We start from the raw sequence: 16,001 nt of genomic DNA, 5'->3' as shown, positions 1-16,001 counted from the left end.
ACGAAACCTGGATCCCAAAACATTGTTCTCAGTGTTCAATCTATCTGTAAAGCATGATTGTCGGGGTTGGCCATTAATGCAGAGTAGGCAGCAGTCGAGTACAGTTAAGAGTACAGACTTAATTCTGGGTTCTTTCAGCTATGATTTTGGGTGAGTTACTTAACCTCTCTGCTTCAGTTTCCTCATCTGTAAGATAATACCTACCTCACAGGGTAGTTGCTGAGATTAAATACATATGTGTAAAGCACTTAGAACAGTGTTGGGCAGCACACACATAGTAAGCCCAGTATGAGTGTTAATAGATGTAGTTATCTAAGAACAACCTAATCTCTCCTAGAGTCCTCACTGGCTCCCAGACCTCAGATTATCTGGTCCCACTCACTGTTTTAGTGTTAGGTGGATTCTTATCTGATGGCTGAGGGCGTGAGGGGTGTGCGGGGTGTATGTGTGTGTGTAGACAAATTGCTTGTTTTGATTCTGCAGCCTCTTTTTCCAGTTGTCTTTGCCTCCACTGTGCCTTAGTTCCACTTGAATACCCTTATCCTTTTGTATCATGTGACTTATTAATAATAAAATCAATTTCCAGCCCCCCCCAAAAAGTTTGGAAGGATTAAAAATCACAAAAAGTGAGCCCATGTTCTGGAGAAATTACTTCATGTACAAGGAGTTTGGGACTTCTCAAAGTTAGGATTCTCTTAGCAGAAACACAGCCTTGTTAGCAGTAGGACTCAGTGGTATCAAGTTTGTGGGAGTTACTGAAATATATCTTTAGATATTTTTAGAACCAGAATATCACCAGCATATCCTGAGTTTTTATTGTAATCTGGTCTTTTATATTCTATAGATAATCTACCTATAGCTTTTAGCACACTCAGTAAATTAAATCACCGTATCTACAAAACTACTTGAAAACATGTTCTGGCACCAGGAATGGGAGTGAGGAATACAGTAAGGGAATAATCAAACACAAAATCCCAACTTTTCCTTAAAGGTTAACAAATATATCATGTGTATGCATGTGTGCTCATGAAGGGTCATCAAACCATGGCCCACGGCCTGTTTTTGTATGGCCTGCAAACTAAGAATGGTTTTTATGTTTTTAAAAAGTTGAAAAAAAAATCACACAAAATAATAATGATATTTTGTGAAAATTATGTGAAAATTTTTAATTTTGTGAAAATTCAAATTTTCAAGTCTGTGAAGTTTTACTGTAAGACTTTTTCATTCATTCATTCATGAGTGTCCACAGCTGCTTTGGGACTACGGTGGCAGAGCTGAATAACTGCAAGAGACCCAAACAATTTGTAAAGCCTAAAGTATTTACTCTCTGTCCCTGTACACAAAAGCTGGTCATAGTATGTGTTATGACAAAAGGGATTCAGTGAATCTCTTAGATGTGCTTCTCCAAATGTAACTGCCATATTTGACTGTGGTAATATTCACTTTTAGGTTCCCTAACAAGAGAAGCTTCCCTGCAACCTGGTGGTACTATGAATGGTGCTTTATATATATTGTTCAGTCTTCATAACATTTTTTAAAATTTATTTTAATTATTTTTAAACTACTTATTGATTTGTCACAATATTGCTTCTGTTTTATGTTTTGCTTTTTCGGCCACAACGCATGCGTGACCTTAGCTCCTTGACCAGGGGTTGAATCCACACGCCTTGCTTTGGCAGGCAAAGTACTAACCACTCTGTTGTCAGGGAAGTCTCTAACCTTCACAACAATTCTGACGTACATACTACCATTATTCCCATCTTATAGAGACAGAACAAGCACAGGAAGCCTAGCTGATGACTGCACACCAGTGGAGAGCCGAGGCTGGATTCAGACCCAGGAGGTCTGGCTCAAGAGCTTGCTCACTCACACTCACTGGTCAAGCACCAATGGCTGCACGACTTCACACCTGAGTCACATTAGATTTTCAAAGAAATAACTTCAACAGAATTGACTTAACATTTACTTTGTGAAATTTTATTAAGAACTGGTCAAGGGCCATGGTTCAGACGGTAAAGAATCCACCCCAATGTGGGAGACCTAGGTTTGATCCCTAGGTTGGGAAGGTCCCTTGGAGGTGGGCATGGCAACCCACTCCAGTATTTCTGCTGGAGAATTCCCATGGACAGAGGAGCCTGGAAAGCTACAGTCCACGGGGTCACAAAGAGTTGGACACAACTGAGCAATTAAAAGCACAGCACGTGTAAAGAATAGCTGCACGTCTTTAATAAAAGTGCTATTAAAATGTTGTATTAATTAAATTGTCACTGTTCTCTACATAAGGGGAAAATCTTGTCTCTCCTAGAGTAATTTATGCTTTACTAGAAAATAAAAGGCACACAACATCTTGACTCATCTTTTTGTCAGAGTTTATCTTTAAAAGTAACAGCTAGCTCTTATCGTTAATAGGTAATGCTAATTCTTCATGGCTACACTTTTCTATACACCTGTCTATCTTCTTTACGTTCAATAGTGCTGTGCCTGGACAATTAAAAGTGAGACAGGTATGTCCTGTGTTTTCATCAGGCTGAATATTTAACGGGAAAGGCATGTGTTAAGTAAATAATTTCATTACTAATGACAGATATAAGTTTTAGAAAGGAAAAAATACAGCATGCTTTGAGAGTAATTACCAGCAGACATGATCCAGTACGCATGGTCAAGACAGCCTGAAAAGCAGTGACATCTATGCAGAGTTACAGAGGATATGAGGCAATCTTTTGGCCTCGAATTATTTCCAGGTAAAGAGAAGATAACGTGGTAGATTCTGAGCAGGGGAGGACAGCCCTTCTAACAAAATCTGGTGATTTTCCAACATAAACTGACAGAACATATTCTGTGGGCACCTGCCCAAGACACTTGCCCGGAACAGGAAAGGCTGAGTGCTGCCCAGCTGGCTTAAAGGAGGTGAGCCTTCTCTTGGTGCAGCAGTTCTCAATGTTGGGTACATACTGCAGTTCTGGGGAGCTATCACAAGGAAACGAGTCATGGAGTTAAAGAAAGAGTTCATTTAATTTACTGAAAATTTTATCCCAGGTGGAAAAAGACACTGGAAAGCTGGAGAGAACTGTTACCAGATGGCTAGCCTATTCATTTATCTTGTATTAACAGCACCTACAAATGCACACTGGTGGCACCTGTAATGCCTGAGACCTGAGCTTGATCCCTGGGTTGGGAAGATTCCTCGGAGAAGGAAAGGGCAACCACTCCTGTATTCATGCCTGGGAAATCCCATGGACAGAGGAGGTTAAAGAGGTAAAATCCATGGGGTTGCAAAGAGTTAGACATGACTTAGCGACAAAACCACCACCATGAATGCATATAAAAGAGTCAGACTGCTTTACGTTTCTGATCTGAAGAAAGGAGAATTATCCCTGCCACCCTGAAGAAATCAGCAACTTACAAATACTCCCAATATATAGGAATGAACATGGGAACAGGTAGAACACACAAAGAGAAAAATCTTCCCAGGATGTCTGCCTCTGTTGCCAAACCACAGTTGTTAACATGATTAGATAATTCAGAGAACAAGCAGCACTGTTAGTTTAAATGTTTAGACAATTCATTTTACGTTGTATTACAAGCCCAGGGTTGTTTTTTTTTTTCCTGGTTCCCCACCCACCCCACCCTCCTTTGCTGTCATGTTATCTATTCATGTACTTTTGCCACAAGACAAATACAGCAAAAAAAAAAAAAAAAAAGGCAGCTGGTAGTAGGAGGTTTCCCAAAAATATAAGGGCAACCCCTCATAGGAAGTTTATAATGTACCAGGCACTGTTTTGAAAACATGATCATCTCACTCAATTCATTACAACAAACTTTTTACTTATTATCTCACCTATGTCTTAAATGAAGAAACCAGCATAAAGAAGTCAAAGAACTCAGTGCCAAAGGTCAAACAGTGAGGGATGCCAGAGTTAATGAAACTGATGCTATTCCTCTTGGAGGTCACTCAACCTTTTGTCTGAGCACAATACATGTTCTGGGTCCCAGAGGAAGGCTGAAGAGGATCAAGGAGAAATAACAGCAATCTTAAGATTCTTCATCCTACTCTGAGAAAATGCAAAGAAAAAGAGGAAAACAATAGAATGGGAAAGACTAGAGATCTGTTCAAGAAAATGAGAGATACCAAAGGAACATTTCATGCAAAGATGGGCACAATAAAGGACAGGAATGGTATGGACCTAACATAAGAAGTAGATATTAAGAAGAGGTGGCAAGAATACATAGGAGAACTATCCAAAAAAGATCTTCATGACCGGGATAACCACGATGGTGTGATCACTGACCTAGAGCCAGGCATCCTAGAAGGCAAAGTCAAGTGGGCCTGAGGAAGCATCACTATGAATGAAGCTAGTGGAGGTGATGGAATTCCAGTTGAGCTATTTCAAATTCTAAAAGATAATGCTGTGAAAGTGCTGCACTCAATATGCCAGCAAATTTGGAAAACTCAGCAGGGGTCACAGGACTGGAAAAGGTCAGTTTTCATTCCAATCCCAAAGAGAGGCAATGTCAAAGAATGCTCAAACTACCGCACAATTGCACTCATCTCACACACTAGCAAAGTAATACTCAAAATTTTCTAAGCCAGGCTTCTACAGTACGTTAACCGTGAACTTCCAGATGTTCAAGCTGGATTTAGAAAAGGCAGAGGAACCAGAGATCAAATTGCCAACATCTGTTGGATCATCAAAAAAGCAAGAGTTCCAGAAAAGCATCTATTTCTGCTTTATTGACTACGCCAAAGCCTTTGACTGTGTGGATCACAACAAACTGTGGAACATTCTTCAAGAGACGGGAATACCAGATCACCTGACCTGCCTCCTAGAAATCTGTATGCAGGTCAAGAAGCCACAGTTAGAACCGGACATGGAAGAACAAACTTGTTTCAAATTGGGAAAGGAGTATGTCAAGGCTGTATATTGTCGCCCTGCTTATTTAACTTATATGCAGAGTACATCATGAGAAATGCTGGGCTGGAAGAAGCACAAGATGGAATCAAGATTGCCAGGAGAAATATCAATAACCTCAGATATGCACATGACAACACCCTTATGGCAGAAAGCGAAGAAGAACTAAAGAGCCTCTCGATGAAAGTAAAAGAGGAGAGTGAAAAAGCTGGCTTAAAACTCAATGTTCAGAAAACTAAGATCATGGCAACTAGTCCCATCACTTCATGGCAAATAGATGGGGAAACAATGGAAACAGTGACAGACTTTACTTTTTTGGGCTCCAAAATCACCGCAGATGGTGACTGCAGCTATGAAATTAAAAGACGCTTGCTCCTTGGAAGGAAAGCTATGACCAACCTAGACAGCATATTAAAAAGCAGAGACATTTTGTCGACAAAGGTCCATCTAGTCAAAGCTATGGTTTTTCCAGTAGTCATGTATGGATGTGAGAGTTGTACTATAAAGAAAGCTGAGCACTGAAAAATTGACGCTTTTGAACTGTGGTGTTGGAGAAGACTCTTGAGAGTCCCTTGGACTGCAAGGAGATCCAACCAGTCCATCCTAAAGGAGATCAGTCCTGAATATTTATTGGAAGGACAGATGTTGAAGCTGAAATTCCAATACTCTGGCCACCTGATGCAAAGAACTGACTCATTTGAAACGTCCTTGTTGCTGGGAAAGATTGAAGGCAGGAGGAGAAGGGGGTGACAGGATGAGATGGTTGGATGGCATCAACGACTAGACGGATATGAGGCTGAGTAAACTCTGGGCGTTGGTGATGGACAGGGAAGCCTCACGTGCTGCAGTCCATGGGGTCGCTAAGAGTCGGACACGACTGAGTGACTGAACTGAACTCTGGATAAAAAAGGTTGACTAGAATTAGACTGAGAAAAGAACAGATTAAAAAGAAAAGCAAGCCAGTTATAATAACCAGTGGTTCTAAACTGGCATATGAAAAAAATGTCCCAGTGGTTCTAAATTTAAGTGTGTATCCTGCAGGTCTAGTGAGAACCAACTGCCGGGCTCCACCCACACCACCTGCAGGGCTCCACCCACACCGACTGCGGTGCTCCACCCATACAACACAGACTTTGTGATTCAGAGATCTGGGGTGAACTGCGAGAATGTACATTTCTAATGAGTTCTCATCCACGACTGGAGAAGGCAATGGCAACCCACTCCACCGTTCTTGCCTGGAAAATCTCAGGGACGGGGGAACCTGGTGGGCTGCCATCTATGGGGTCACACAGAGTCGGACACGACTGACGTGACTTAGCATCCAATACTACGGCTCCCTGTTGCTCCAGGGGTCACAGTTTGAGAACCACTGCACTATATACACCACCTAAATTCACTCTCTTACACAGTTCTAGTAAATAAAACCATACACTTTTCCTAGAAAACTTGAACATAAAGGGTCTCCTTTAGAGGTTAGAATTTTCAAAGAAATGTTTATTTGTTTTCATTATTATATTTTAAAATATAACATTTGGCAGGTTTGATCCCTGAGTTGGGAAGATCCCTGGAGGACAATTCCCTGGCAGTACCCTGTAAAAGTGGCAGTATTTCACTCCAGTATCCTGGAAAATTCCATGGACAGATGAGTCTGTAGGGCTACAGTCCATGGGGTCACAAAGAGTCAGACAGACTGAGCATGCACATACACAGATATACAAAAAACTATCTGTAAGATATGTAAACTGTAAAAACCATATAAATCTTACCCGAGTCACAGTGTCAATTAATCTATTCAAATACAACTGACACTCTTCCTTTAGTATCCAGCTGTACTTGTTATTGAAATTGCCAAATATTCTTAAAATAAGATTTAATTTGTGAAGAATACATATAACTTTCATAATTAACACATATTGCATATATGTTAACACATAACACATATTAACAGGTTAAATTTTCAGTTTTTGTCTTCATTGCTTATTCCACAATTTTCACTAGTGAATAAAGTTATTGAAGACTAAGAGAACATATGAAGTTTGACAAGAAAAGTAATTCAAGCTTTCCAAGATATATTGTAAAACTACTAAAGACAGAGAATACATGAAATAGTTTATCCTGAAATTACCAATTTTAGTTATTTTGTTAAATAAAGCAAGAATAAAATTTAAAAACTCACTGGACCATTGTAAAGTAGGTTTTTAAAAGTAATGACAGTCTTCAGTGCTATTTTAGTCATTGTATACAGTGAATATTGTCAATGAAATAAAATCTTACCCAGATCTAGTCGTTTTGAATTCCACCTTGAGGATAGGTTTGCATGGTTCTGGCTTCTTCCCATCCTTTAACTGTTTTCCTAAAATATAGTTTTCTGCATTAAATTCTAAAATTCTAAGTTACTCTAAATTCTTATACATTGATAGTTTATAAAATGAAATATAATGAAATTCACCATGAAATATTTTAAGTAATTTTGAAAGTATTTAATACAAAATAAGATATTTTAAATGATCAATTTAGTGTTTGAAATCCAGTAAAGTGTTTACTTTTTAGTGCTAAAAAGTAAATAAAATGAATAACTTGTCAACAACATTTGTGACAACATTCTAGTGTGAGAAATTCATTCTTTGCAGTGTTTTAAAGATACGGAAAATAGGATTTCAATTTGCTAAATGAATTCAAGTTGTAATATAGCTTATTTGAGGAAAATAAGTCTAAATCATATTTTCACCCAAAGAGGCTGCAAAATTAATCCTTCTGCTAATAAAGTCAATTATATTTACTCTGTTAAAGTAAAATCCATCCATTGTAATGTCCAAGAGACTGCTAAAATAAACCAATCTCTGTAAAATGTGTCAAACTCATACTGTTAAAGAATTTTGATTATTTTTAAAAAGGTTGATTTCTATTATCAAGTTTTACACGTTCACTGTATTAATAATTCAGAAAAAGTTAAACGAAAATAAGATATACTAATTCCTGTTTCTTAGAGATTAATCAGTGTCACCATTATGTTATTAGTGAAGGCCCCAAGCACACACTGCTAACCCAACACTTCTTATCCTCTTTCCCAGCTTTTTCCTCCCAGGAACTAGCTCGTTCTAACGTATTTTTAATGTTCTTTTGTTTGCTGTTTGCCTCACCAACAAGAATGTAAACTCCATGAAAGCAAAGCTTTTTAAGGGTGTATATGTTTTTTGTTTATGTATCCATGGTGACATTGTTTGGCACAGGGTGGACACTCAATAACAATTTAATAAGTGAATAAATTAATGTTTTTCTTTAGGATTAATTCCAAGAAAAGAGATATTTAGGTAGAACTGTATCCCAGAAAGGATGAAGAAAGTATGTGAGTACTTTGTCCCACCTTTCCTGAACAAGGCTATTATTTTTTTCTGATTTGCTAAGTGTATTGTTTAATCTCTGAAAATTCTTTGGCTTTCTAGTCATCTGTATTTCTTCTTTAAAAATAGCTTATATCTTTTACCCATGGTTATACGTTATCTTCTTTATATTTAAAAATAAATTTAACATTCAAAATTCATTAACACTGTGTCCATATGTTGCAACCACTTTTCCTAGTGTCACTTGTGAATTCTAAGACCTTTTAAAAAAATTGCATAGAAGTGTGCATTTAAATAATCGAGTCTTCATGCTTCCATTTAAGAAAACTTAAGATCCTAAAATGGCACTTCTTCCAAAACTACGTTATAAATTTAATGGAATTAGAATTCCAACAGTTTTGTTTATTCCAAACAGTTTATTCCAAACAGTTTGAATTTTGACAAAATGGCCTTAAAGTTCAATGCCTATGAACTGCTAAAGAAACTCAAAAGGAGATGATTTCCGGAGTGACTAAGTGAGACCTCTGTGAACTCACTCACTTAGTAAAATTGAAGTACTAGCAAGATAACTAAGGGTAATCACTTCAGAACTCTGCCAACTAACTGAAGCCACAAAATGAACACAACACAGTCTACTCAGTGGAAATGACCGAAGCTTGTTAAAACCGGGGTGGGGCGGGCCTGGATGTTCTGATGAAGGGCTATTTCCATCCCCTATGCGCCTCAGCTCTGTGGCATGGTGCCATTAAAAAGGCAATAGTATCAGCCAAGAGATAGGACTCAAGTTTATTTGCAGTTCCATTAAAAACCAGTTTCCCTAGAGCCCAATCAGTATATTATCCCCAACTGCAGCTTCCTGAAAAACTCTAATCCCAAGATGTTGTGGCAATTTCATTTGACACAACAGACATCAGCTCAGGGAGACCAAAAACCCTACCTCCAGACATCACAGAAATAACAGTAATCTGCTGGCAATATGGTGCCTGCCTAAGGCTGTGGTTTTAGTTGAGGCAAATAAGAGGCTGGGCAGGAATTAAAAAAAAGTCCTTAAGAAGTAGACATACTCCAGGCTGTACTTAAGGCAGTGTACATGCCCAGGGAAGACCTGGGAAAGGAAAAGGTCCCTGTCATTCACCTCTGGCCAACTCTGAGACCCTGAGCAAACTCAAAGTTTTTAAAAAAAAAAGTAAGAAAAGTAAAATGAACTGTACTATCAGTGGAGGAAGTAAATGAGTTATAATACCACCGCTGGCAAGAACAATGGAACAGAGAAAATGGCTAGTAAAAATGCGAAGGGTACAGTTTTTTTGAAAAGCAGGCTGAGAGCATTTATGAAAAATAGAAATATATAAAACGAGTCCATTTTGAGGAGCAGCAATTCTGTTAAGCATTTATTCCATAGGAATAAAAGGATCAATTCCTATTGAATATGTACAAGAAAGGTAAAGGCAGCATAATTTGTAGTGATCAGAAACTGAAAATACAGTTTCAAATTTGAAACTTTTATTTGAAAGTTTCAAATTTATCACTACAGCATAATTTGTAGTGATCCATCAATTAGGCATGGCTGAATAAATTATGAAGAACTGTGAGACAAACAACCGGTTGATACACAAGCATTAAAATAAAGGAATTAAGAGCTATGCCAGATGAAAGGAGGGATTTTCCTCAAGTACAGAGGATTAAGAAAAGATGCAAGAAAGAATAATATAATTCTATTTTTATGTAAAACAACGACCAAAAAATCTCATATGCTCTTATATGTGTCTATAAATATGTATGATTTTAGAAATACATGTATTTTGGAAGAACATCTGCAAGATTTTTGACATAGCTTATCCAGTGAGGCAGGAAAGGGGAAGGGGATGCTAATACAGAGGAAGGTTTATGGAGAAGAGGCTGGTATTATATGATCCTTTTTATCTACAATGACATATGTATGTATGTATATGTGTATAAAAAACTTTTTTTTTTGGTCACTACTTCTGTGGTTTCAAGGTTAGGAAGTTCTTCCCACACAAATACCATTACAACTTTGGGAAGCATTTTCTTGTAAATGCTTTATAGTTTCATTTATTACATTAATTTTCTGAGGTATACTTTGGTATAGGTAAGATTTTTTTCTCTAATAGTTTCATCACTATTTGTGTAGTTCTATTGACCTATAATTGCCAGACAATAAAGACCAAGTGTTTAAAGTGTATAATGTGATGAGCTGTGATATAGTTATGCGTCTGCCAGCACTGGTGTCCCAGGTGGCTCAGTGGTAAAGAAACCATCTGCAATGCAGGAGATGTGGGTTCAATCCCTGAGTCGGGAAGATGGACGCATCCCAACCCACTCCAGCATTCTTACCTGGGAAATGGCATGGACAGAGAAACCCAGAGGACTACAGTCTATGGGGTTACAGAAGAGTCAGGTACAACTTAGCAACCAAACAACAAAAACAACTGCCAGCATTCTCACTGAACCACCAGAGCTCTCCCCACTAATGTGAAATTCACCTTTATTACATTAAGTTTTCATAAATATACACCGGTCAACTGGTATTAGAGCATATGCTCCTGCCTTAAGATCCTAGGGAAACATCTCTTCCCCTCTTTATGCAGAAAATAATGTTGCAATGGAACCTTGAGCCTCTTGCATCCTAATTTATTAGAACCAGAGAGTGACTACTGAGAGAGTTAAGCAGAGAACATCAGATCAAGAGGCTGGAAAGGACTGCCAGGGAAGAAGACTGGATTTTTGAGGTGGGAGAGAGAATGAGGAAATAAAAAAGGTGTGGGAAAAAGGAGTCTTAAATCTGAAAACTAGTCCCTCATGCTGTACAAGGAACAAACTAAGAATTTCAACCTCGATTTCAATCTGTTCAGATATGACCTTTCAGTGAAGAATTTAAAAGTCTGTTCTGAAGAAGACTACCATCAGAACTTCAGCCTTCCTCTACCACTCAAAGTTCTAATAGGAGTGGCAGATGGATATAATTTGAGATTATAGGTAAAATTTTTACATTAAAAAAATTACTTTGTATGCATTTTATTTTATGAAGCAAAACAATTATTCAGATATCACTCAATTTAATCTATTTCAATATTCACCACCAATCTTTCAGTGGCTGGAACAATCTTGAAAAAGGGCAGGTGTTGGGTGGAATAATTAGTAAGCCTTCTTAATTTTGAGCTTATATATCTTGCATAAAACCTAGCCAGGTACGAAATTCTTGACTTTCGTCTTGCTCAATATAGTCTTTTGTTACTGCTTTATTGTGTCCAATATTTATACTTACAATAAAATGTAAAGCCGGTCTGATTTTTAATTCTTTATATACTTTCTGTCCACCCCCTGCATGGATGTTAAGAGTAGTTTCATTATCTTTGTAAAGTAAAAATGCTGCTGTTTTTATAGTGATCTTTCTTCATTAATCTTGCTTGGAAATTAGTGAGTCCTTTTGATTTGCATACTCTGATCTTTTTTTTTTTTAACTCAGATTTTTAAAATTATGTCACTGATTGTTGCTCATGTTCTAGATTATTCATCTATAATCCTGATGCTGGGAAAGACTGAAGGCAGGAGGAGAAGGGGATAACAGAGGATGAGATGGTTGGATAGCATCACCCACTTGATGGACATGAGTTTGAGTAAGCTCCAGGAGCTGGTGATGGACAGGGAAGCCTGGTGTGCTGCAGTCCACAGGATCGCAAAGAGTCGGACACGACTGAACGACTGAACTGATAATCCTAGACTAACCATTTTCTAAGTCAAATCAAGTAATAAGGCACTAGCTAAGATTTTACAAAGCTCATATAACTAAAGGACATTTAGAGGATCACTGGATTTCACCACTGTCATCTGACTTCTTAACTGCTAAGTCACCTCAGTAGAAAAACTTGTACTTACCCTTTCAACTACCTGTGAACTACTTTAAAAAATCACTGAAAAGATCTGGTTAAATATAAAACTTGACTTAATAAATCACACAAACCTCCATGTAACATGTGATTTCTTCATGTCTCTTATGTCTTCCCTATTTCTCACATCCCTAAAACTACTCAGACACAAAGTCCTGTTGATTCTAACTCCAGAATTTTATTCATGTCCACTTTCTTCCATTTATAATCATATTTGAAGTCCTCCTTATTTATTGTTGACATTAGCATCCTAATTGGCTTCTCTTTTCTACTCCTGGCTCATCTGACGCACTATCATCAAAGGGGTATTTCCAAATATAAATTTTATGTTTCTCACTGTGAAATCATTTCCTAGGTCTCCCTTCATGAAGTCCAAACTCTTTAGCATACTATGATGTATATTTTTGCCTCTGTATGCAGTTATTAGTTTCTGGCTACTCGCTCAAAGGAATTTTAAATACTGTTCATATTAAACTAGCGGTTTTCCAAAAATACCCTGCTTTTGATTATGTCTTTGTACCTTTTGACTAAAATAACCTTGTTCTGTTCTTATAACTCCCCACTGATCCTTTAAGACCAAGTTCATCCAGCCTAAATTTGTGAAATCTTCCTATAGCCTTCACCTAAAACATACTCATTACTTCTGTTTCTACATCATACTATGCAGGCCTTTATCAGCACTCATTGTATGTAGTTTAGTTTATACATCATTTTCACTCACTGGACTATGAGTTCTCCAAGAGCAATATATTTCTAGTATTTAATCTCCGGTACTGAGGAGGTGCTCAATAAATGTCTATTGAAAGAATAAATGAATGAATGAATGAGATGCATTAACAAATAAATGAGGATCACTGTCAGAAAACAAGTGCTTCCCTAGTTTCTAATTGGGGAAGTAGAATGCCACTTAGAATGGAGAACACATTTGTTGCTACCCAGCAGCCATGGGCTCACTCAAGAGTGGGCTACGTAGTACGACAGCCACCACTCACACATGGCTATTGAGCCCTTGAAATGTAGCTACTCCACGTTCAGATGTGCTGTAATATACACTAGATTTCAAAGAGTACAGAGAAAGAATGCAAAATACTTCGATTCTATATGCTGATTACATGCTAAAGTAGTAATATTTTGCATATTTGGGGTAAATCATATTTGTTACTAAAATTAATTTTAATTTTTTTTACTGTTATTAATATGGTTACTAGTAAATTTAAGATTACACATGCAGATCTCGTATTTCTATTGAACAATGATGCTCTAGAAAATAAGACAATTAAATTGGAGAATCACATTGTTAATAACATTAGTCTGAAATGGGGAAGGTGTTCTTTCCTTGATGAGTGTGGAGAGAGCTGATTTATAGCTGGACCGATGACCAATGGGATATCTGGTTTTTGGATCATGGCCAAGAGTAGTGGGATTTATGATGTGTTTCTTCAAGATCCAAAACTCCCCAAACTCCCCTTGGTGACTCTTGGAGTAGTAGTTTTGGATGGCCGGCAACTGGCCTAACTGGCAATACTGGCTTATTCATTTAAAGGATCACTCTGAGAGTTTCTCAGAAGCCAGAGTTTGGGGGCTGGAGCTGGTGACTCAGTACAGTCCTTGTGAGCAAAAGTACAGAGTGGGAGACTCATATGGGCTATCTCTTAGAATGCTTATACACATTCTTTTTCTCTTGCTGCTTAGTATCCTTTGCCTTTAAACAAAAGCCTTATTTGAGTATGTTCTGTGGAGTCTGGTAAGTTCTTCCAAATAGAAGAACTAGGGAAAAAACTTTTGTAATGAACTATTAATACATTAAAGAATTGCAGTATGGATTTATGATTCACTGAGTGTTTTAGGCTTCAGGTAAATCTTAAAAGTAGATTCATATAATTTTAATATGTCACATCCTTAAAATACTATAAATTCACTTTTATTTATGTGAAGTATGAATTTATTTTTCCCTTTAGCAACCCTTAATAAAAGTTCTCTAATCCTGGTTCTTTAATTTCCACATAATCAAAAAACTTATACCTTAAAAATCACCCATTCAATCCTTCCATTTTACATATGATGAAACTAAGTCCAAGAAAACAGTAATTATTTCTACAAAGTACTTACAAACAGCAGTGCTAGAATTACATACCAGATTGTCTGATTACTGGGAAAGTGTTCTTTGATAATCATAAAAACTAGATTAAAGGGAAGTATCATTTTTTAGTCAAAAAATCACCAGTTGATATATTTCAGACACCCAAATAGAAAATTTCTGAAAAAATATGACTGTCAACCATCTTGATACACATAAAATTATCCAACATTATATCAGGAAATTATCTTAAGTGAATTCAAATTATTTTCCTTTACTGGCCATTTTATCATCATTGTCTAGATAACTGTCATGACCCTCATAAGAATCTACTATCTAACAACTTTGGCAATGAATGATTCCATTTGAGGGCAAACTGAATATTGAAGCTATAATTCAATTATAGTTCAAGCACCAGGCCATCATTTCTCAAAGTGCTATTTTGAGGAACACTAGAGTACTGTAAGATGTTCTGTGAATAAAAGATGCTAAAGTCAAGTAAATTTAGGAAAAGCCACATAAAATATATAAACTGGCACAAATAATTAATATCCTGTTGACCCCTGGACAACAGGAGTTTGAGCTGCATGGGTTCACTTTAAGGGCAAAATTTTTTCAGAAGTAAATACTAGATGACTACACAGTCTGTGGTTGGTTGAATCCACAGATTTGTATCCACAGATACTGGGGGCTGACTTGATATTATATGCAGATTTTCTAATATGCAGCAATGAGTGCCCCTAACCTTCTGCTCTTTTCAAGAGTCAATTGTATATATGTATGTATGTTTATACATATTTTCCCTTTATAAATTCAGTGTACATTGAAAACTAAGACGTCTTTCAGTGAAGAAAATGTTCAACTTTATTTCAGCATTTCTAGAACTTCTTTGATCATAACATGCTTTTTCACCAAATAACTCACTAACATAGGAAACATTAGCATTATAAAATATATTTTGGGGAAAACCTATCTAAGTATATTTTGTGCTATCCTACCAAGTAAATAAGATATCCAAATTTACATTTATTATAATCACATATGTATATAGCATGTCATAATTTTCAAGTACTTTTACTTAAATTTTGCTTACTTGATCCAATGTATAGAATGGTGCTTATCTCATGGTAGAACCAATATTTGTTGAATGAATAAAAGTACAATCAGTTCCAATCAATTACCAAGGTAATGCTTATAAATGTTTTTAAGAATAGGATACTTAACCATTACATTACATGGATTTAGATATGAAAAAAATCCATGATTTACCATAAATCCTTCCTTCCTTCCTGTAGGAAAGGAAGAGCAAGAGCCCACAACACAGATAGTAATGAAAAGAAATCCCTAAATTTTAATCCATGAAAGTAGATATTTAGTATACTAAAAACTACATACCACAAATATGTGTATGGTTGCCTTTTTTACTAAGATACTACAAATTCTGAAGAAATCTAATTTTGCTACTTCTAAAAGCCTGCTCTCAAGAATTTACGTTTTTAGCATTAAAAGAGAATCAAGATTAAAATAGAAAAATCATCATTTGGCAACCATTATGGTAATAAGTAATCCTTCAAAGAAACATCAACAGATGCTAAAACCAGGGGGTATAAATTTTGATGAGGAACAGTATGTTTATAAAGTCTCAACTATTTCCTTCAAATCAAAACACTTATTGATTACAATAAAAAATCAAAAAAATTATTAACTTCAAAAGGAAAAAATAACGCTATAATGGAGAGACCTAGTAGACAGAAGCTTAATCAAG

At 36.7% G+C, this 16,001-nt stretch overlaps 1 protein-coding gene across 5 annotated transcripts in view; it reads right to left on the bottom strand.

The window, feature by feature from the left end:
• Positions 1-16,001, bottom strand: part of STXBP5 (syntaxin binding protein 5) — a 157,146-nt gene that overhangs the window by 79,276 nt on the left and 61,869 nt on the right. For all 5 annotated transcript variants that reach the window (XM_005894662.3, XM_005894663.3, XM_070376830.1 and 2 more), the window contains one exon: positions 7,185-7,263. In XM_005894662.3, the coding sequence (XP_005894724.1) occupies positions 7,185-7,263 (79 nt within the window). The remainder of the gene's footprint in view (positions 1-7,184; positions 7,264-16,001) is intronic.

The sequence above is a fragment of the Bos mutus genome, chromosome 9, assembly GCF_027580195.1.
Source record: "Bos mutus isolate GX-2022 chromosome 9, NWIPB_WYAK_1.1, whole genome shotgun sequence".
In the NCBI taxonomy this organism is placed as follows: Eukaryota; Metazoa; Chordata; class Mammalia; order Artiodactyla; family Bovidae; genus Bos; species Bos mutus.
The sequence above is the reverse complement of the archived record's forward strand: the minus strand, read 5'-3'. Positions and strand labels throughout refer to the sequence as shown.